Raw genomic sequence first — 22,758 nt, forward strand, 5'->3', positions numbered from 1 at the left:
ATTTTTATCTTATAAAGATTACTTTGAAACTTTTTTACCATAATAGTAGTTTAAAATATTAGTTTAATTTTTTCTATTATGGTAGACATTTTTATTTTTTACTTTAATATTGTATTATTATGGTAGATTCTTTTCTGCCATGGTATTCTATTTAATGATTATTTTAGCTATGTAAACTTACTTTTAAGCCTTTTTACAATAGTAGATTTATAATAGTATAATATAAACTCTTTAACCATAGCATACTTTTAAATTTAGATCTTTCCTTTTCTATTATGGTTAGTTTTTATTAACTATGGTTAAATCTTTCTACCAAGGTAATGCTTATAAGATAAGATTATTCTTAATTATCATGGTAGAGGTGGCTTAAAATGTGATACATTTTGGAGACATTATGTGTGACATGAAATTAAATACACTAAGTAAAACTGAAAGTTAGAACCTTGTTAAGGAAAATTTATTTTAAAAGAGATACTCTTACTAAATAATATTTAAATGTAACTCAATACAATTTACAATTTACGTATTTAATATTGATCAACAATAGCCCACTGCTCTTAATATTCAACATAGTAAATATTATAGTATAGAAACTTTTGGTTAATGTTTACTTTTGCACCATAAAATTCTCCAAAATGTATGCCTTTATCCATTGTTTTCTAATCTTAATGTATTTTATATAAAATGAAAATGAAATTGACAAAGATGTTACATTTAAAATACAAGCAGGGTGGTTCCAATAGAGAAAGGTTATAAAATATATATTTATAATTGAAAAGTACCTAATAGGTAGTGAATATTAGGATTTAAATGGACAACAGAAACATAAAGCTAGGGTAGCAAAGACGAGGATGTTGAAATAGATTTCTTGACATACAATAAAAGATAAAAAACTTGTGATGATTATATACGAGAAAGAATTGACATGACATCTATTGAGGAGAAAATAACAAAAAATTGTTTAGGATGATTTGGATATATACATTGTAAAGTGTCAAAAGTGTTGATAAAGAGAATGGAAAAGATAGTCTTGAATCTTGTGAAGAAAGTAAAAAAAGATTAAATAGAATGCTAAATAAAGTTATTCAACAAAATTTTTTGTTAACAATATATTCTTGTTGATAGAATATAACGATACCATATAATCAATATAGCTTACCAAATCTAGCGTGGTAAAGCTAACTATTATTGGTGCTTACTTTTACTACTCTACATGAAAAATTTCCTAATGCCTCATTTTGTATACTTAAATTTGAGTTAGAACTAGGAAAATTCTCATTGATTTTTTTTAGCAAACTAGCCCACCAAGAAATATGGGTGTAACCTTTCAACCCATCCCACATATTAGTAAGCTCATAGGCTAGTCCACCAAATGTGCATTTTTATTTTTTTGTTTCTTTTTCACCCAACATAATAGCATCCATCATTTTCATCATCTAATATTTACAAAGTCACAAATGTAGGAACACAATCTAGGAAGCATTTGAAAATAAAAAAAAAGTATAGTAGATTACAAATGATGATGCCAAAGCCAAACTGCTTGATTGTTTGAAAAAGATATTTAACATGTGTGTGTGTGTATATATGGTCATCCGTCTTAAACAACACTAATTGACCATTCATGATTGTCAAGTAATCAGTAACTAACTAATTTTAAATAAAATAACTAAAATATAACAACCATCATCCTCTTGAGGATTTAAGAATAGAAAACAAAATTCTTCACACAAATAATATCAATGAGTTTCTAAAAAGGAAGAGAAAAAAAATAAAGTACCTATAGGTAAGATAAGATGGGTTTAGTAGCATGCGACAATAGGCATGAATAAAGACATCATAGTTACATCTAACTCACAAGGAAGGTAGACTGATAATACATAAACACACAGGTGGGTGATCTTCTTGTGGTTAGGGTTTCAAGTAATTTTTTTTGTTAGAGTTCTAACTATATTGATCTTTTTCTTCTTGCTTTCTAAGTTACTGATGGCATGACAAGAGTATTTTTAAGTTTTTAGGGCAGGTCAACAAGTCCAAATCAATTACTATGTAATAACGACTAATGCCAACTAATATGTTTTCTGCTCATTATAGAGGGCTTTAATTGAGCAATATTTTGCATAAACAATCCACATTCCATAATAAATTGCATATACACTTTAACACTTTCTTTACTTGGCTTCTCTAATAAAACTATTACTAACTCTAACTCAATGATCTCATTTGAGTATTAAATTTGACTAAATCCAATATTTCATGCTATATTGAACACAAAAGAGTTTTCAATTTTTTAGAATAAGAACAGGCATAAAGACCCAAATAAATAACAAACACAATAACCTACCATCCCTTGCCATCACCTTTTCATGTTGCATATATTCCCTCTTTAGTTAAGAAATAGTTCTCTTAATTAAGCATAAACTCCCCATATTAATATTTCTTATGCCATAAAGGAAATATCACATAGAAGTCTCACACCTAGATTCTAATTTCCAAAAAGTCTCATGAAATACACAAATGACTTTAAACTCCCATGAAATTTAATTGTAATTAATTTTTGTGTGCATTTATTAAAATACCTTCCTTCCTTTCACATCCTAACACCTCTTCTTTGTAAAAGCTTCTTACCATGGGATAAAAAAGAAGACTATGGTTAGTCTTTGAAGCATGTGAATTTGCTAAGAACATAGTTAGAAATAAGAAATGATTAGCAATCTCAAAAAATGGAGAAATTATCATGTCTTACACCTCAACATCTTTTTCATTACAATCTCTTCTTCTCGAACCAATATAGCCTACAAATAAATAATTTTATGGTTAGTGCTAGAAATGGAGGGGAGATACTGAAGCTTTCCTTTGAGAATTCAAGAATGGAGAGGTGAAATGTGCTAAAGACAAACTAAAAGAATGCATTTAAGAAATGGAGATAGAGGACAAAGGTGGTGACTAGGCAAAAAAAGATAAGGAGTAAAGAAAGGATGCTTGCTTGAACCATGTGTGGCTAGCTTGGTTGAGGAGGCAAATAAGCTTTTTGAACTTAGAAACAGTGATATCGATGAGGTTGGTGCAATCCATATGATTAGGTTGGTCAGAGAGAAGACAAATCAAGTGTTCCATGCCCTTCAGGCCTTCCAATGCAGCCTCTTAGATTGCCTTCTATTCATTAGTTTTAGGGAACCCCATGAGCACAAATGAGAGAAAAGAGAAATCTTGAGAAACAAAACCCAAGCTATTACAAGAAGAAGATGAAGAAATAGAAGGAAAAGAAGTGGATTGAGATTTGCAGCAAGTGTGAAGGAAGGCCAATGTTTTCATAAATGTACATAAAAATTAATTGCAATTAAAGTCCACAAGACTTTTAGGTCATTTTGTGTATTTCATGGATTTTTTTTTAAATTAGAATCCATATATAAGACTTTTGTGTGATTTTCTCTATAATAAACACATGGTATTAAATTCCATTGCTTTTGAAAATAGATTTAAGAATTATCATAAAAAAATAGAATAATCAATTTAAAAAACTTTTCTAACCTAATTCAAACCTAAAATTTTATTTAGGAGATATCATTTTTTAAGATTAAAGGGCATTTTAGTCCCTTAAATATTTATGCAAGAATATATGGTATTCTAAACTTTTTTTATACAATATTTTTTTCTCAACAATTGAGAATGGTATAATGTTGATTGTGCTATTAATTTTGACTGTTAGTTGATTCAAACAATTACAAAAAAGAACCTAAAAAATTATAAAGGGTTAATGAGCAAAATAGACCCTGAAACATTGTGTGAAAAGCGTCCCGAACTCTAAACTCTTAAATGTGCAAAATAAATCCTAAACTTTTAAATTCATAGCAAATTAAACCTTACTATTAAATCTTTTTAATGTCGTTACTGTTCATTTATTAATTAGTACTATAGACCCTAAACTACTATGTGAGTAGTGCCCTAACCCTTGAACTTTAAAATTCTGAATAAATTATTTCCACCATTTATATATAGAATGTTAATTATTATGTAGATTAAATTAGTCTCAGCATGGCCAGCCATGGCAAACGACCCATAATTTTATAAAATGACATGTTTGCCCCTTTTTTGTGATGTTTTCTAAATAATTAGTATTTGTTGCTCACCGCAAGTGCATGGGTCATAGCAAGTAATATAAAATGAGTAAAGTATCGTTCCTTCGAGGATTTGTTTAAAAACAATGATCAAGCAAAAGACTAAGTAAATTTAATCAAGTTGAGCTAAACACGATTAGGAAAAATTTGATCTTGCATACTAAATTAACACTAGTAACTAAAGAAAAGTAATTAATTCACATACTTTAAACACAAATTAAGACCTATGATTATTTATCTCCCTTGTATTTCATAACACCAAAATTACCTCCTCTCATAAATGCTTTTAATGAAAATAAGTGTTAATCTAGGGTTCTAAAAATACTTGGATAAGCTCTCTTAAGTCATGAACAAGTGTCTAGTTAAATTAATTATCCAATCTCTTGTTACAATTAATAAAACTAAATTTTAAATACCAACCCTAATGTGGCTATGTAAGGCTAGCAAGCATATCTCTATCTTACTAGCAAAACCATCCATTCAACATGCAAATATCAAATTCTTGTATAATTTTACCCAAGTTCTACACTCAACCTAGCCCTCTCAAGCATCAATTAAGCGAACCCAACATCTAAATGGTGGCCAATCACTTATAAACATTAAGGAAAGAGTAAAATAAATACACGCACACACACGCGCGCGCGCGCACGCGCACACACACATATCATTAATTATAAAAAGAGAGGAGGAACATAATGTTAATCCATACAAAGGTTTAAAATAATCCTAGAGTAAAGAGTTTAGCTTCTCATAAATATCAAAAAGCTATAAATACACAAGATATTCATAGCCATTATGTAACAGTCACACCCCCTCGAGCCCACTGCTGCGAGTGGTGGACTGGGCCGTGCCACCTCACGGCAACCAAGCCGGCTTTCCTCTTGGTAGTTCAGGAGTTATTCCCCGCACCCACTGCGCTAAGGGAGCCTTCCCAGGTTCGATCCTCCAACCTCTCCTACATAGCGAAGTTGAGGCTGAACCTGGTACCATTGAGTCAACTGCCTCAACTTCGCTATGTAGGAGAGGTTGGAGGATCGAATCTGGGAAGGCTCCCTTAGCGCAGTGGGTGCGGGGAATAACTCCTGAACTACCAGGAGGAAAGCCGACTGGTGGTTGCCGTGAGGTGGCACGGCCCAGTCCACCACTCGCGGCAGTGGGCTCGGGGGGGTGTAACTGTTACATAAAAGGTGCCTTTTATGTAACAGTCACACCCCCCGAGCCCACTGCTGCGAGTGGTGGACTGGGCCGTAACCACCTCACGGCAACCCAGCCGGCTTTCCTCTTGGTAGTTCAGGAGTTATTCCCCGCACCCACTGCGCTAAGGGAGCCTTCCCAGGTTCGATCCTCCAACCTCTCCTACATAGCGAAGTTGAGGCTGAACCTGGTACCATTGAGTCACTCAACTTCGCTATGTAGGAGAGGTTGGAGGATCGAACCTGGGAAGGCTCCCTTAGCACAGTGGGTGCGGGGAATAACTCCTGAACTACCAGGAGGAAAGTCGGCTTGGTTGCCGTAAGGTGGTTACGGCCCAGTCCACCACTCGCAGCAGTGGGCTTGGGGGGGGTGTGACTGTTACACATTACAAGAAGAGAAATGGAGAAGAAGCAAAGGAACTGAAGAAAATAGCTTTAAATCTCTTCAAGGCTTCAACTCTTAGACTCAATTCAACCAAAGCTCAAAACCTAGCACAACAAAACTCCCAAAGTGTCTTCAAGTGTGTAGAATACATTTTGGGTCGAGCTCTCAACATATATATGTCCTAGCCAGCTAATTTATGATAAATAAAATGTAGCATTTTTCTAACAGTGATAAAAGTCATGAACGAAATTTGCAACTTTCTAATGACTTTAGAAGTTTTGAATTATTTTTACAATTAACAAAATTTATCCTTTTTGCACTTGATTTATTCATCCAAAAGCGTTTCAAAAACATCAACAAAGCTCTATAAATGCATCTAATTAAATCTTAAACTAAAATAATATAAAATTAGGCAAAAATATTAAATTAAAGTTAAGAATGCAAACCCAAAGTAAAATGCTCATTTTTCTAATTTGGTCAATAAAAATATATACAATTGAGCCAAAATGGATTAGAATCTAAGAAAAATGTGATGAAATAATATGAAATTCTAGAGGTTAATAGTATCTCATGCTTCCGTATACTCTATAACTCTAATTTAGTCTTATTTTGATTAATATTTATTTATTTAATGGTGAAAACTTGAGATCCTATTTGAAAAAAGTTGAAGTATTAGAGGATTTTACAGATGATAGATATGAAAGCTAATAATTTTATTAATGAATTTAAAACCCAAATTAACCGGTTAATTAAAATTATCTAATATTTAAACTTATTTTCCAATGGGATCCCATGTTTTAACAATTAAATAAATAAATATTATAAAAAATAAGATTAAATTAGAGTTATAGAGTATACGGAAGTATAAGATACCAATCATTTAGAAAACTACAAAAAAAAGGATAAAAAATATTATTTCACAAAATTATAGGTCATTTGCCACGACCAACAACGCGTTCACCACGATGGACCACTCTAAAACTAATTTAGTCTACATAATAGTCAACATTTTATATATAAAGAGTTGGGATAATTTGCCACAGATTTTAAAGTTCAGGATCCAAAACACTACTCGTATAATAGTTTTGGATCTGTAGTGCTAATCAACAAATAAACAATAACAACATTAAAAAAAGTTAATGGTAAGGTTTACATTTCTATGAATTTAAAAGTTTAGGATTCAGGGTGCTTTTCGCACAATACTTCAGGGTCCATTTTGCTCATTAACCCAATTATAAATAAATACCCTATTAAAAATTAATATCGATTAAGTCACTAAATTATAAATAAATATCAAATGACAAACATGATTTCTTATTCATATAAAAGACTACAATATCATTTTGAGCAACCACTTTAATCAACTACTATATGATTAATGAATCACCATTGTGGGCCATAACAATAACACCGATAAGTAATTAACAATAATATATTTGTCTTAATAATATCTTATTAAAATATTAAGACTTTTAATATTTAATAATTTTATTATTATTATTATTATTATTATTATTTATAAATTTATAAATCATCATCTAAAAATTAATTTTTCAACTAGTGTATTCGAGGTGAATTTGTTTTTCACACTATCTTTTGTTAAATAAAACTAAGGGATAAAACAACTTTTAGTCCCTTGTGTTTAGAGTTTCTATCGATTTGATATTTTAAATTTAATTTTTATCATTTTAGTCCTTAACATTTGCTTCTATTATTAAGTTACTCCTTTAAGTTTTGAAATACAAAATAGCTCTAAAAAAAGATGATGTGAAAATTAGATTGTTGATGTAGGAATATACACGTGGATTAAATAAAAAAACATTAGCCAAATTCACCAAGTCCTAATTACTTATCTATTATTTATCTTAAATCAACCCTTATAAAGACGTATAATATTAAATTATGAATTATAAAATAATAAAATAAAGAATAGATAAGTAATTAAGACTTGACAAATTTGGTTGATGTATTCTATTTAATTTAGTGTACATTCCCACATCAGTAATCTAATTTTCATATAAGTTTTTTTAGGGCTATTTTATCTTACAAAACTTAGAGGAGTAACTCATAATAGAAGCAAATGTTAAGGACTCAAATGATAGAAATTAAAATTAAAAGACCAAATCAAGAATACCCCCAAATGTCAAGGACCAAAAGTTACTTTATCCCTAAAAATAACGTAATAAATTATAAGCATTTCTTTAAAATTTATAAGTCATCTTTCAAAAATTTACTACTTAACTTAACTAGTGCATTGAAGATCAATAAGTAAATATAACTTTTACATTAGTTGAGCTATAAAATGGTGTGGTAATTTATAGTCTCCTTTTCAAATTTATAAATACTCCTCTAGAAATTTACAATTGGTGTAAAAACACATTTATTTATAAATTACAATTTACTAGCTAAGCTGTAAATTTTTAATGAATTTGTAAATATCAAAAGTTTCTTATAAATTGTGTGCGAACATTTGTAAAAAATTAATGATACTTAAATTATTTTATATTGGTTTATAATCAATATCTTATTATTCAAGATGGTATGTGAATTGGTAGTGTATCTTTCTTATTCCCATCATATTTCTGTTATACCAAACATAATAGCACTGAACATAAAAATATTCCTATCTTATTTCTTACATATTAACCAAGGTTATGAGTCTTACATTTCCATTCACATTCCTATTCTTTTTTTTTTCCCCTTCCGGACCACATTGCTTTATTATACCGATCACATTCCTATTCATATTCTCATTTTCATAGCATTATTTCTTACATTCCCATTCATATTATTCATTTCACCATACCAAGCAGACTGTAAATAAAATTACACTACGATCGGTATATTTAGCTTCAACAAAAGTTTCAATATATTTGCAACAAAGTCTTACAAGGAAGAACCATGAGAACATGGTTTTTTGATATTATATACATAGGATAGGAATTAGATTATCTCCACTTCTCTTCAATATACTGAAATGGTATATAAACGTACTTTATATTGTGCACGTAGCATCATATGTTTTTATATAAATTTTAAAATTAGTCATGTCATTTCTTAAATTAGAGATAAACTCTTCAAATTTTACTGAATACACAAGACCATGAAATATTTCAAAAATAAAAATTTTTTAAAACTCATTACAACTGGTAATTTGGGCCAAGCTCGATGGGCTAGTCTGAATCCAACCGAAAAAGGTTAGGGTCAAGTCTGGCTATAAGAATTTTTTTAAAAGAATAGGATACTTTAAACCCGATCCAAATAAGCTCAGCCTAATTAAACTTGACCCAAATAAGCCCGACCATTAAAATGTATGGTTCTATATGCATATAGAGTTAGTAATTTTAATCAAACTCGACGAGTAAGCCCGAACTTGGCGAAAAAGTTAGGATGAGGCTTGATTATATGGGGTTTTTTACCGGCTCAAACTTGTTCACCTATAACATTTTAAAAAGTCTAGTTATATATATATATTTTTTTATGTAACTATCTTATCGGGGCAAATTTAAGTATTGTCTAAATCAATAGGAATGGTTCTCCCAAAAATGTCTTGTGCATTCACGCAAACCAAACTCAAGATTTCTTAAGCAATTATAACCTTTCATTAGGTTCAATGCTTATCTGCAGTCCAATTATATACTTCTGCTTCATTATTTACACTTTAAAGATATTTTATTTACAGACACAAACCCAAAATGAACCAACAAAAAATTATGGCTAAACTACAAATCTGTTTCAAACGGTTTTTTAAAAAGTATAATTGATATTTTCATGTTTTTAAATGTACAATGTCATCCTGACATTTTTCAAAATCAAACAACTTTGTCCTAACATGATGGTTTGACAGCATTGATTGTTAACTTCTAATTTTAATTGTTAACTGCGTAGCTGACAAGCCACATGGAGGTCTATGTGTGAAAGTGAGAATCATCTTTAATATTTTGTGTGTTCAATTCTTTCTTCCTCCTACCTTCCTTCCTTCATCCTCGATTACTTTGACCTTGAATTTATGTTCCAATTCCAAATATTATCTGAACAATCAAACAATCTGAGAACAATGTCACAAACCTAGAACACAGATCAAACAAAGAAAGAACAATCTCACAAACCCAGAACACACAGCAAATAGTTGTATTGACTCAATAAAAAGCTAGAAGTTTTGGGATGAAACTTTTAAAGACAAAGGAGAATTACGAAAGCAAGCCCAGTTCAAAAAGCGTAGCTCGAGGAGGTTATGCAGAATAGAAATCAAGATATAAACATAACCCATAGTTAAAGATAGAATTCGATAAATGCAGAAGAAAACCAAGAAAGGAAGACAAAGAGGCTTGAAAAGCTACAATGAATTAGGAAAAGATGATACATAACATCAACGGAAAAAGACTTGGATAGAACAAAATGGGATTTTCCGACAGAGAAGAAAGTTAAAGCCTTTTCCTTCAGCGGACTCTAAACCCATCATCTGATTTGTTTGATTAAAGCTTGTGCAAGAGCAAGGAGTCTAATCCGTTTGACTAAAGCTTCTCCTCTTCAATCCTTGACAGTTCGTGGTGGTTGTGGTTGTTCTCCTCGACTGTTGAACAAAGAGCAGCACGACCGATGAAGTCAGGGTTAGGCAGTTGAACGGCGAACGATCTATTTTAAAAACAGGAGAGGGAGGGGTTCAAGGGAATCCTCGAGCAGCAGTCAAACAGAGGCACCGAGGAGAAGCGTTTGGATTAAACAAAAAAGAATAATTACATTAACTCTCACGTGAAAAAATTAATTATTGTAATATTGATAACTCAACTAATTTACATTAACAAAACAACAATACAGTTTACTTTAATTATTAATAAATTTTATAATAATTAATTTTTTGTGTGAAACATGATTGTAATTTTCTCCAAAATATGCCATTAATGAGCTAAGATTAGCAATATGATATTAGAGGAAAAGTTGATGACTTTAACGTAATTTATATTTAGATATCTTATTTTTTAAAAGTCAGTGAAATAAATTAAAATTTATTTAAATAATTTGACTCAAAAATTACTTGAGATTTATAATGACAAAAATGTATGAATTTTTTGTGTGTGGTTTCATGACTAATTTTATTTTTAAAAAAATATTAAACTTAAAATTAATTTTCTTATAAAAAGTAGATTATAAATATAAAATATATTGATTTAAAAAAATTCTTAATTTTTTTTAAAAATTGAATGATAAAATTCAAAGTAGAACAATGTCAACCATTTCATATGAAAAAATTAATTACAGAATTGAATATAGGCAGGAAAGATGAGAGGATATAGCCTCCCTGAATAAAGCCTATCTGAAGAGCCAAACAGACTCATGAAGATAGGTGGGAGAGAGAAAAATCCCACAATATTGCAGGTTTCATACTTTCATTCATCAACACTAATTGAAGCCTCCTTTCACCTTATGCAAAATGCCAAAAACTCATTTTGGTCCTACCGCACGTTTGTCTTATTTTTTTTCTCTCAAACAATATTTTTAAGTAGGTAGTAAACTTTTTACTCTTTAACTAAGGTTTGGATCACCCTAATTTCAGTTGAAGAGATGATCCTAACACACTGAAAGAAAAATAAGGAAGAAGCGTTTGTGAAATCTATGATCCAACCTGTTTGGATTGCATAATAATAGATTATGTGAGTCAAAAATCAAAATAATCAATTTTAACAAAAATTATCCAAACGAAAAATTCATTTGATAATCAATTATTAAGTCAGAATCATATTTTGAAATAAATTTTAAGAGGTTGTTTAAAAATTTAATTTTACTGTTAAATAATATATTTTACTTATTAAATAAAATTTAACAAATTTAATTATAGTAAATATAATTTTATCAATAATTTAATTTTTTAAAAAATATCTTTTATGATAATTTATACAGTTAAAATCAATTTCAACATCCAAATAAATTATATTATAACATAATTATATTAATTAATTATTTTTATAATTAATTATACACAGACCTTTTAAATAAAAGAAGAAATCGATTTGCAAGAGCCTGGCTTTGGTCACAAGAACTCAACGGCAACAGAAAAGTGAATAAGTGTTTGTTGCAAAGGAGAATAGGAAACTCCACACGTGGCAATCGTCAAAATTTCTCTAACTTATGTGGCATCAATGTATGGGAACCATCTAAAAATTTCAACGCTCTTACCCTCTTTTGTTAATCCATGACGACATTATATTAATTTAAAAAATATTAAAATAATATTACGCTTTTAAAATTGTTAAGATACTAATTGTGTGTATTTTAAAAAAAAATATTCAAGATAAATTTGTACTTTAACCTAAAAAATTATATGAAGCTATGAACTATTATAACAAAGGAAAAAACGGGTGGGAAACAAAAATTGAAAGCTTCATGTTGAAGTAAAATATTTATTATTTAAAAAATAAAAGGAAAAAAGAAAAAAGATGAGAGGGGAGAACTAAAAAGAAACAGTAAATCACAAGAAAAATTAATAAAATAGTGCACCTCACGTTGTGCAGATATATTAAATATTAAAACCTCCCATATGCTAAAGTTGATAATTAATGCTTTAAAGGTCGGTCACGACTGTAAATCCTTTTACTTATTTAATTGCCTCAATTTAATCGAATAATTTTCTAATTGAATGAGCGTCTCTTTCCCTTACTGATAAGTAAATTCTAACATTAGGTTTGTATAAGATCATTTATCATTTAAAGAAGCTACAAGCTCAACAAAACAACTACATAAAATTTATCAAACAGAGAAAATATATAAAGGGAAACTAGATAAACAATTTGATGATTGAATTACTGAACATTTTTAACTTTAATACGAGAATTTTTATAAATTAATTGTTTATTAATTAGACCAATTACAAGAAACTTGAAGTATTATACAACGATCATAATGGATTTTTTTTTTGGGAGAATAAAAAATAAATCTGTCCAAAATGTGGAAATTATAATTTGGTCCTACAAAATGTGATAATACTTTTTAAGTCCCAAAAGATTTAATTGTTATCAAAAATTTTATGAAATGACAAAAATACTGCTTAATTTAAAAGAGTAAAAAAAAAGGTAGAGAAAGTTGTGAATGCTTAAAAGGTTAAAGTAGATTTTATCTTATATTTATTAACATAGGGCGCCCGGCACTTCTCAAATGAAAGAAATTTCAAGACATCCAGTGCTTCTAAAAAAGAAGAGTTAAGAGTCAAATTAATATCAAAAAATATGTCACATCAATTGTGAATGAAGAAAAGAAGAAGAAGAAGCTTTATTGCACTTTGCTTGTTACCATTTTTATTGATTTACTAAAGTAGAATCCAGAATTAAAGTTATGAATGAAAAAAAAAAAACTGTTATATTTTGCTTATTGAAGGAAAATGGCGAAATAAAGTTGTGAATGCTTAAACCATTTTAATTATTTATTAAATTAAAGTTTTAAATTTTAAAATTAAAATTGTGAATGAAAAAATTTTTGTTGCATTTTTTAAATTAAAGAGCATTTTTGTTATTTCTTCAAAATTGTTAATGACAGTTAAGTCTCTTGAGATTTAAAATGTATTGTCACATTTTGTAGGATTGGCTTGTCATTTTTCTATTTTAAATGAATTTATTTGCCATCCTCCCCCTTTTTTTTCTTGGTAAATTTAACCAATGATGTTTTTATTTTAAAAATGATACCAATTAACTTTGAAAAAAACACACATAACATAACATTCTAATTTTATTTTTAATGTGTCTTTCAAAAATTAAATTAAATTAATACTAAACCTTGAAATATAAATGATTTCTTGTTTCTCATATAACATAAATATATTTAACTAATTTCTTTTCAAAGAATAAATATTATACCAATAAATCAATTTTGAAGACAACAATTAAACCAAAAAATTGAGTTTGGCCAATAAAGTTATCATAAAAATAAAATAAAATAATATATTAGCTTAGTCAAGAAAACGACTGAGAAAAGAGGAAAACAAACCAAAGCAAGTTAGCAAACCGACCTATGTTTTCTGAAGCTTACTATAATAATAATAATAATAATCATAACAAGATCGATAATCCTTCGTTTCGTACCCTCATGATAATTCGTATGGAGAAATCTAAATCTTCATCGCACGCATTGGACGAAAAGAGCATCGTCCCGGAGAAGGAGAAGGAGAAGAAACCGACGTTGTCGGAATCGGAGATGGAGGCAGCTTGGCGACTCATCCAACTTAGCAACGGAGATTCCTCCAATCATCGTTCCCACACTGGCGACGATGTTGTCGAAGACGACAACAACAGCAGCAGCTTCAGCGTACAGGGGAGACCACAGGAACAACAACAACAGAGCAAGCTCGACGCTACCGATGTATCTTTCAACGTTGAAGTAACGGATGAAGGTGAAAGTTTGGGGGAAATAAGAACAAGTCGAAGAAGAAGGAACAAGAGGTATCGCTTGGTTCTCGATCTGTATAGCGTTACAGAGCCTGTGATTTCATGTTATTAGAGGGTTCGAAGTTTGAATAACAACGTTGTGGAAGATCAACGAGTGTAGAAATCAAACCGAACTTTCTAGAATCAGATGTAAGAAAAGAAATGAGATCCACAAAGAGAGAGAGAGATAGGTTTAGACTTGATTGTCTCTAGTGAGTCTAGTCCCCTCTTTCTTTGGATCTCTCTCTGATGATCACTTTAACAGAAGAATCGCTCAAGAGAATGTTTTTTCTAATTTCATGACTCGTACGTTGTAATGTAAGCTAACTTCAAATGGAGTTTAAGGTTGGACTGTGTTTATCAATTGTATATATTCGTTTACCATTAGCTTCTTGAGTCTCTGTCTGTTCCATGCTAAGAGTTCATGAGTCTGTTTCTAGGATGAATGAAATTTTTAGAGGAGTTTCTCATTGAAGTATATTTATTTATTTTTTTAAATATAATTTTTGGATTACATGAGAAAGAGGATATGATGTTTAGGTTTTGCTTTCCTGGAAATAATTGCTATGAGGATGGGGATTGAAAATGAGAGTGGAATCATAAGATTGGGATATTACAGCTTTGTTTTTTTCTGGTAATGTTAACGTCGAAATACTTTTCGGCATTGAATGTGTGGGTTAGGAAGCTGGCATTATCGTACCCACTATATTACACTTTCACATGCTCCAAGCATGTTCCCTTTTTTAGTAGGGATTTAAATGAAAATCGAACTTTTTAATTCCATGGCATGCGAAATTGAGAATCCAATTATGGTCGGTTCAACTTTCAATCTCATTTTTTTAGTTGGTCATAAATATTATTTTATTGAAGATAATCCTATCTAAAGTAAGGTTGAACATTGGGTTCATTCAAACCTAACTTTCAACCCAACTTTAATTAGATCCAAAACATTTCAAAAACTGGAACTAATTAAAAATAAAAATAAGGGAGAAATAATAATTAGTTTTTTTATAATAAAAAAAAAGCCCGATGAGATTGAGAATTTGAACTATGTGAATAAATAAAATTTCAAAAGAATAACCACCTCAAATCAAAACTGACAATGCTCATAATACTATATATTATATAATTATATAAAGAAATCGATAAAAATAGAAAACAACCAACTAAAATTCAGTAAAAACAAAAAAATAATAATACCAGTTGATTTTTTATTTTTATATAACAATTCTATATATTAAAATAAAAATTAGATTGACCCAAATTCAACTGTGATTGAACTAATAAATTTTGAACTGAATCCAAATTTAAAAACATTTTATTTTTCAACCTACTCAGCTTTCAAATTGTCCGTAAAACGGATTCCAAGACCAAGTATAATAGTAACGTACTGATTATTCATTCCAGAGTACAAGAGACTCAAAAGTCAAACGCATGACAAGTTTTTCCGTAGGCTCAATAAATCCCGTACGAGAAAGTCTTCGGTTCAAGCAATTACTCAATCCATAATTACTAAAGATGAATGATGAGGCTCACTTGTAATGCGAGTAAAGTTTTTAAGTTTATAGATGGAAATCCATGCACAGAATGAACATTGCATCTTGTTCTACAAAAATTCGAAAGGCACCTTAGAGCAGCTTTACACAGCATATCTAGATGCCACTGCTTTGGGGTGGTAGAAGTTAAAAAAGGAAGAGGCATCTATGTCTTCACCAAGTCAACAGATTTTAATGCTCAAGATGGAACACATACTCTGTCAAACGTTGCAATTTGCAAGGATCAAGTGTCTGCTCTGTCACAATAGTTTGCTTCTTCACAGTTAACATTCGAGAAGCAGGGTCCACGGCCCAACCCTGCTGTAGAACGTCTGGCATTACAAAAACAAAAATGACCCCTGAGAAACATCTAGAGAGGAATGGAAAAGGTTCAACGAACAAGGGGTTTGGCATAATTTTAGCCTCATGAATCTTGCAGAAGTAGTCAAAACAAGGATATACCAGTGCAATAGGCAATTTTAACTACAGAATTATATATGATAAGCGTATAGTGTCAGTACTAAAATTATTAGAGCAGAAATGGCAACCAAATTCACCATATTAGTCGTTGATGTCTTTCTTGGGTTTCAAGGTCCTTACAAGTAATTTCAACATAACATTCCAAGTCCATGCAGGAAAAGTTAAATCAAAATCCAAATGTGTCCCGGACACCGAACACGTCAGATTAGGGATTAGGGAATTGATAATGACAGGCAAGTTGCGATTTTTTTTCTTCCTTTTGTGGATGAAATTGGGGTTGGGGGGGTATTATCTTCCTTTTGCCCTTTATCCTTGAGGTGTAATTTATTGAACAATTTGATGCCCTGGACCACCCTCTTCAATTGATAACCCTAGATATTACCCCTTTTCATTTGCACTCACCTAAAGGCTAAAACCTCTCATTCCAGCAAGACTACAAAATTATCTGCGTAAACTCCAAAAACAACGTGCCTCAAATTCAGCCACTGCTCTGTCGACCACCAATTTTACCAAACCATACATATTGATCGTCTTTAAGACAACCCTGAACAAGTATTTTCTCAATTCCAAATTCCAAATATCTTTTCAGCCAGCCAGCATGAATTACTTGTATAATCAATAAGTACTGATTTGGGCCACGGAGAAATGGAAAATATTATTAACAGAGTATCTAACTATAATGATGATTGAGAGAGCTTAAAACTAGCTTTGATTGGCCATTGTAATTTGAATGACACTTAGGGAGCTGCTAAAAATTATGAAATGTATTATCTATGTGAATGTATGGTAGTAAGGAAGACATGAATGGTTACGGTTGTCTATAACACACTCATTGAAAGCGTGTATTCAAGGTCTTCTCTTCAAAGCTTCACATTTAAGTACAAGATTCATGGGACTTTCATTTATATATCTCAGGGTTCTCCATCATTTTGCTCTCAGTCTCTCTCCTCCCTTGGTGATAAATTTCCTTCATATATCCAAAACATGAAAATAGCACTGGTTAAGTAGGGAATTTTTTTTAGCAACATGCTTAATCATTTCAAGCAAAAATAGTCTTTATTGTCTTTTAATAAGGACTATGGAATAGTATTGAATGTGAATCAGTATGATGATATGCGTAAATCATGGCTCCACATGATAATAAAATGGTTGGTTGTGGATGTTTCAAGTGTCTTCCAGTATAAAATTTCATTTGGTTAACCTTACAACGTTGGCTCTGTTCTAAGAAGCAATGAAAATTAGAAAAGTGGGAAATAGCTTTAGAATCAAACAATTTCTAATTCAAACAAAGCAACATAATTACTTACAATTTGTCGCATCATCCTCGTTCATTCCAAGAAATAAAGCTGTATCCTGAATGCTTATGAATGAATAAGCAGAAAGAAGAAGCTGAAACATCTTATTTGTGTAAAGTTCTGCAAAGAGTTTATATCCAGTTAAGTGATATAACCACTTCTACAATAGCAAGCATGCTGGCAAAAAAGACTAATGTACTTTGTTTTAGGTTTTCAGATAATCATGGCATAGTACTTAGATCTTTCAATATCCAATTTTTTCTCCTTTCGGGGTAAAATTTTAATATCCTTTTGTTGCATATGAATAGAGACTTAAAACAAAATGTTCCAACTAAAGAAGTAACACATCCAGGTTAACCTAAATATATCTACAATCTAAACTTCTCTGCTTGACATAGAAAATTTATATTTGCCAAGAAACGATATTCAAATACTCAAGGGTAATCACCCTCCTAAGCAGAATGAGGGCAGAGATAACATTGCTTGGGGGCTCGAGTCAAAGGGTTCCTTTTCTGTTTTTTCTATGCATGAGACCTTGAGACCAACATTTAGCAGTATGCTGGACCAAGTATGGAGTTTAATTTGGAAATGGAAAGGACCAAGACGAGTCCAAACTTCTGTGAGGCTTGCCATGCACAACAAAATTATGACAGCTCAACATCAGAGTCATCTTTTTGGGGTTCCTAGCTGTTCTGATAGATGCAATAATGCCTGAGAAGATGTGTTGCATGTGTAAAGAGACTGTACCATTGCAAAAGAGGTCTGGGCAGCATTCTTGCCAACTGAAGAGGCAGTTCAGTTCTATAATTTGAGCAAGAGAGACTGGTTTATGTGGAATTTGAGGAGGAAGAAGGGTGCCAAGCATTCATCCTAGGACATGCTGTTTGAGGTTGCCATATGGAAGCTTTGGAAGAGTAGAAATGACAGGATCTTTAATGGAGCCACTGCTGGTACAAATTGGCTTATTGTGAAAATGGTCAATGTTACGAGAGCTGTTGAAGGTAGCCTGAGAAATGACATGGTGACTAGAGGCTAGAAACAATGAGCTCTGATGTGATGGGAAGCACCTACTCAAGGGTGGGTGAAACTCAACATCAATGGAGCTTCAAAAGACAAAATGGGGGATGCTGGCTGTGGAGGCATTTTTTGAAGTGCAGTGCAGAAGGCATTTGGCTTGGAGGCTTTGTGTGCAATCTTGGCAAATGCTCAGCGCAGGAAGCAGAATACAGTGTACTATGGTCTTCAAGTAGCAAAGGAGCTTTGTATGGCAAAAATGATCATTAAGAACAACTCTTATGTCATGGTTCAAGCTTGGAAAAAGGCGATAGAAGATAAGGAAGCAGACCAATGGCAGATTTGTCATGCTTTGGATTTTATTGAGGATGACTGGCAGATTGAGGCAAGGCATGTCTTTCGTCAAAGCAATATGTGTGCAGATGTGCTTGCAAAGATGGGTGTCCAGCAACAAAGCAAATGTAGAATCTTGGTCGAGCCTCCTGGGGAAATTTTAAACCAGATGTATTGAGACATAGAGGGTGTTTCCTACCCTCGCTCAATTACTAGTTGAATAAAATGGTTTGGGCTTTTGCCCCATTTCTACCAAAAAAAGTGACAATGTGCCTTGTTTTGAAGATGCTTTCACATAGAATTAATTTCACGATTATGTATTGTTGATGATCAACAAGAGTAACATGCAATAGTTACTGTAAATGCAATGCCAACATTCAGATCTAGTAAGGGTGTATTATAATAAGGGCAAGATTAGCGTACTTAATCTTATATACTTAATATACTTTTATCCAATCAAATCAAGACAAGTGAATTTTAATGTGTTGTTAATATTACTAACAAGAATTTGTTATTGAATAAAAAATTTATAAAAGATTCACATATCTTGATTTAATTGAAAACAAGCACTTTAAGTATATAAGGTTAAGTATATGAGTTTTTCCCTTAACTATAATCTAGGGTCTCAAAATTCATATGCACACTTAAAATTGGCAACAATCAAGCCAAAAACATAAAATAAAGAACATGGACACAAGGAAATATATTCAGCAAGATGCTTTGGCTATTGCAATTAAATTAGATCAGAATATAATTCGATTTGGGAAAAACAAAAAACAAATGTTTTGGCTATATCAAGCTCTAATAGTAGCATTCAGATCTAATGAGACAATAACAAAACAAACCCAATTATCATCAATAAATAATTAGATTATTTAGCACCAGTATATCATGAGGATAGGGGGAAATCTCCACATTTTGTAAACGATACGACAGCAACAGCAGCAACAACAAGAAGCAGCCTAATCCTACATTGTGAGGCCAGCTATATAGATCGCACAACACCATTATACTCTATCAACAACCAACTATTCAATCTATCATTCACCAAGAGATTATGTTTGATAACTTTCTTTTTAAGTGTCCTTCTTGAATTTCCTCTATATCTTTTCATAGGACTCAAGACCATGTGCCTAACTGGACTTGCTAGTGTCTCTATTGACCTTCTTTACACATGCACAAAACATATCAAATGATTTTCTAACTCTTTTTCCTCAATAGATGCTACACTAGCTTTTCCTCATATACAATCATTATGGATATTTCCTTTCTTCTATGTTTGCAGATCCATCTCAACTCATTTTGTAAACAATATAGGTCTATATCTTCTGGTTTTGAAAGTTAAACAACGAAGATGTTACAGAACCACCATAAGGACTTGCAACTTAACAGTAAGAAGCAAATATTAAAGTCATCTGGGTGATACACTGACTAAAGCTTCAATAGATTGGATTGAACGAAGCAATTCGTCACTTCCAAAAATATTAAAATAAAATCAACTTGGTGTTAGCTTGGGTCATTTTTCACTTAAATACCTTCCATTTATAAGCCACAACCCCGTCGCAGTTAACACTTAACAGTAGCTTTAATAATTAATAATATACCACAGGCTTCTTTTAACAATGCTTCCTGTGATATGATACTTCAGCCAAACGTCGTATCTCTGTTAGTGAATTAGGCCTTAGCTCACCTAACAGTTGCTAAATATTAAAAAAGCTATACTGCTTGCCTGCCAATTACCAGGAATGGCGGGGGAAGGATAGTGAGGGAACAGAGTGAAATCTCTATGTTATGATCAGAATAATCTTCAGAGTTCTTTGTTGAATATTGAGACAAAATATAACTTTAACTGCCAATTTCATGCCATAGAAGTGGATTTGATATTTATCAGAGTGATATCTGTAGCAGATCTTCTCACTGCTAGAGACAAACTTTTGCTCTATTTTTCCTTTTTAAAAACTCTTTTCAATTAATAGAAATCAGAAACTTTAAGTCTTTCCAAAGTACAACAAGTTTCAGTGAAGACACAAGTTTTTTCCCAAGAATCCCTCTTAAATAGAAATGGGAATTTTAGAGCTTGCCTGAGTATGCAGCTACAAGGCCTTTAAGTTCCTGACTCCAGTCAAACCCACGAATTGCCTCATGCACTCCCCCATAGTCACGAATCCATAGCTTCTGCCCAATTTTCCAAGCTGCAACCACCTCTGGCTTGTTTTCTTTGATTGAGGAAGGTATTGATTTCCAAAGAAACCGTGCACTGTTACTGAAATATCACCACAGCAAGTATGATATGACAACCAAGGAACAGTAACCACAACCCCCCACCCCCAAAAAACAAAAGCAAAAAATTACAATTAGAAAAATATAATTCAAGACAAGAACTAGCAGGTGCCTGGTATGAATTACTACAATACCAATATATCAAGGAGCATTAACTCCAAAGTTATAACCCTAAAAGACCCAAAGAATGCAGAATGCCATAGTGACTCTCCAAGATTACACCACAAGACCTAAGGCTCCACACTCCAGTAATAAGTTTGGTAGTCGTAAAAGCCAAGGTAGATGAGCAGCAGATTTGCAAAGCATGCCTCTTTCTGCTGCAAGCAAAGCCTCTCAACTTCAAAGCTTGTCGTTTACCCAACAAGCATTCTATTTACTAGAAGATGTTTCTTATAAATAGGCCGAACGTAGAATCATTTAAAAGAATCGTACTGAAGAAAGCGAAATTAAATAGGTGAAAGAACCCAAATGTTGCTTCAACTCAAAATTAATGTACGAAAATCAAAAACCGAAAGGTGCAAGGAGAAGCAACAAGAAGAGAATGAGGTTACATGTCCTCAACATAAATGTGCCCCAGCAGATGAACCGCATAAGGCCATTCGTCCTGATAAGAAACGCCTTCTGCAGCAACCTGCTCAACTCAAAGAAAAAACAAAAGAAGATGAATAGTCCGCATTAGGCTTAAATTAAGCGAAGCAATCGAAATGAGTGGAAAAATTATGAATTACCTGAAGCATGAGATTATCGCAGATATCAGCAATTTTATCGTACGATTGGGAGGCCAAAGCCGCCGATATAGTGGAGGAATACATAGGCACAACTCGGCTAGATTCTCAACTCAGTAAGTTACTAGTCTCGACTGGCTGCGTCGCCGGTGATTTGCTTGGGGCTGCAGGCGGAGGCTGGAAACGTAGGAGTTACAGATGGAGGGTAATTTTGTAATTTTACTCCGAGCAACGGGCGCTTCTTGGCAAATACCAAGCAGATGTCTTATATATGGATAAAATTAAAAACACAAAATTTATAGATTTAAAAAAACACAAAATTTATATATTAAGACATATTTAATGTGAATATAAATAGCGTAACTTATTATCCTCGAGAAAAACTAAAGTGATTTATTATTAATTTTTTTGGTAAAAAATCATTATTAGTTTTAGGTTAAAATTATATATAACCTCTAAACTTAGTTTATGTATTGATAATATTTTTATTTTTTAAATTCAAAGAAAAAGTAAATGAAAAATATAATAATTCTAAATTATTATTAATTTATAGTGTTACTTGTCGGGCTATGATTATTTAAACACAAAATATTTAAGTTTGTATAAATGTAAAAAATATTTTAAGGAAATTATTTTTCATTGAGCTCAGCAATATTTAAATTCACTAATTAGATAGTTATATAAAAAATAAATTTTACTTGTTATAAATTGAGAAAAAAATTTTATAAGATAATTATTTTTATAAATATGGTATGAGATGGCTCACATTTATCATCTTGCATATTTATTTATTTAAAATTTATTTTATAAAAATAATGAAAAAAATAAAATACTCATTAATGGAAAATTATATAGATGAAAGGGGAACAAGGGAAAAGAAAATAGGGCAAATAGCCCAATTATATCTTAAGGCTTTATTTTGGCCAACTTAGCCCTAGCCTTCAAGGGTGATGGGCCAGCCCTTGAGGCGTCGACTTTTTTAACTCAAAAAT

At 31.6% G+C, this 22,758-nt stretch overlaps 1 protein-coding gene across 1 annotated transcript; it reads right to left on the reverse strand.

Annotated features, from left to right (window-relative positions):
* Positions 1–15,589: 15,589 nt before the first annotated feature.
* LOC129306908 (COP9 signalosome complex subunit 8) lies at positions 15,590–22,006 on the reverse strand. Its single transcript, XM_054947711.1, has 5 exons — positions 21,770–22,006; positions 21,593–21,672; positions 20,843–21,024; positions 17,427–17,534; positions 15,590–15,971 (listed from the first exon to the last, which is right to left on the reverse strand). Exons 1-5 carry the CDS (start codon positions 21,851–21,853, stop codon positions 15,832–15,834), a joined length of 594 nt encoding a protein of 197 aa, XP_054803686.1. The 5' UTR covers positions 21,854–22,006; the 3' UTR covers positions 15,590–15,831.
* Positions 22,007–22,758: the final 752 nt, after the last annotated feature.

The sequence above is a fragment of the Prosopis cineraria genome, unplaced genomic scaffold (assembly GCF_029017545.1).
Source record: "Prosopis cineraria cultivar Desert tree isolate PC_DT_omini unplaced genomic scaffold, ASM2901754v1 PC3, whole genome shotgun sequence".
In the NCBI taxonomy this organism is placed as follows: domain Eukaryota; kingdom Viridiplantae; phylum Streptophyta; class Magnoliopsida; order Fabales; family Fabaceae; genus Prosopis; species Prosopis cineraria.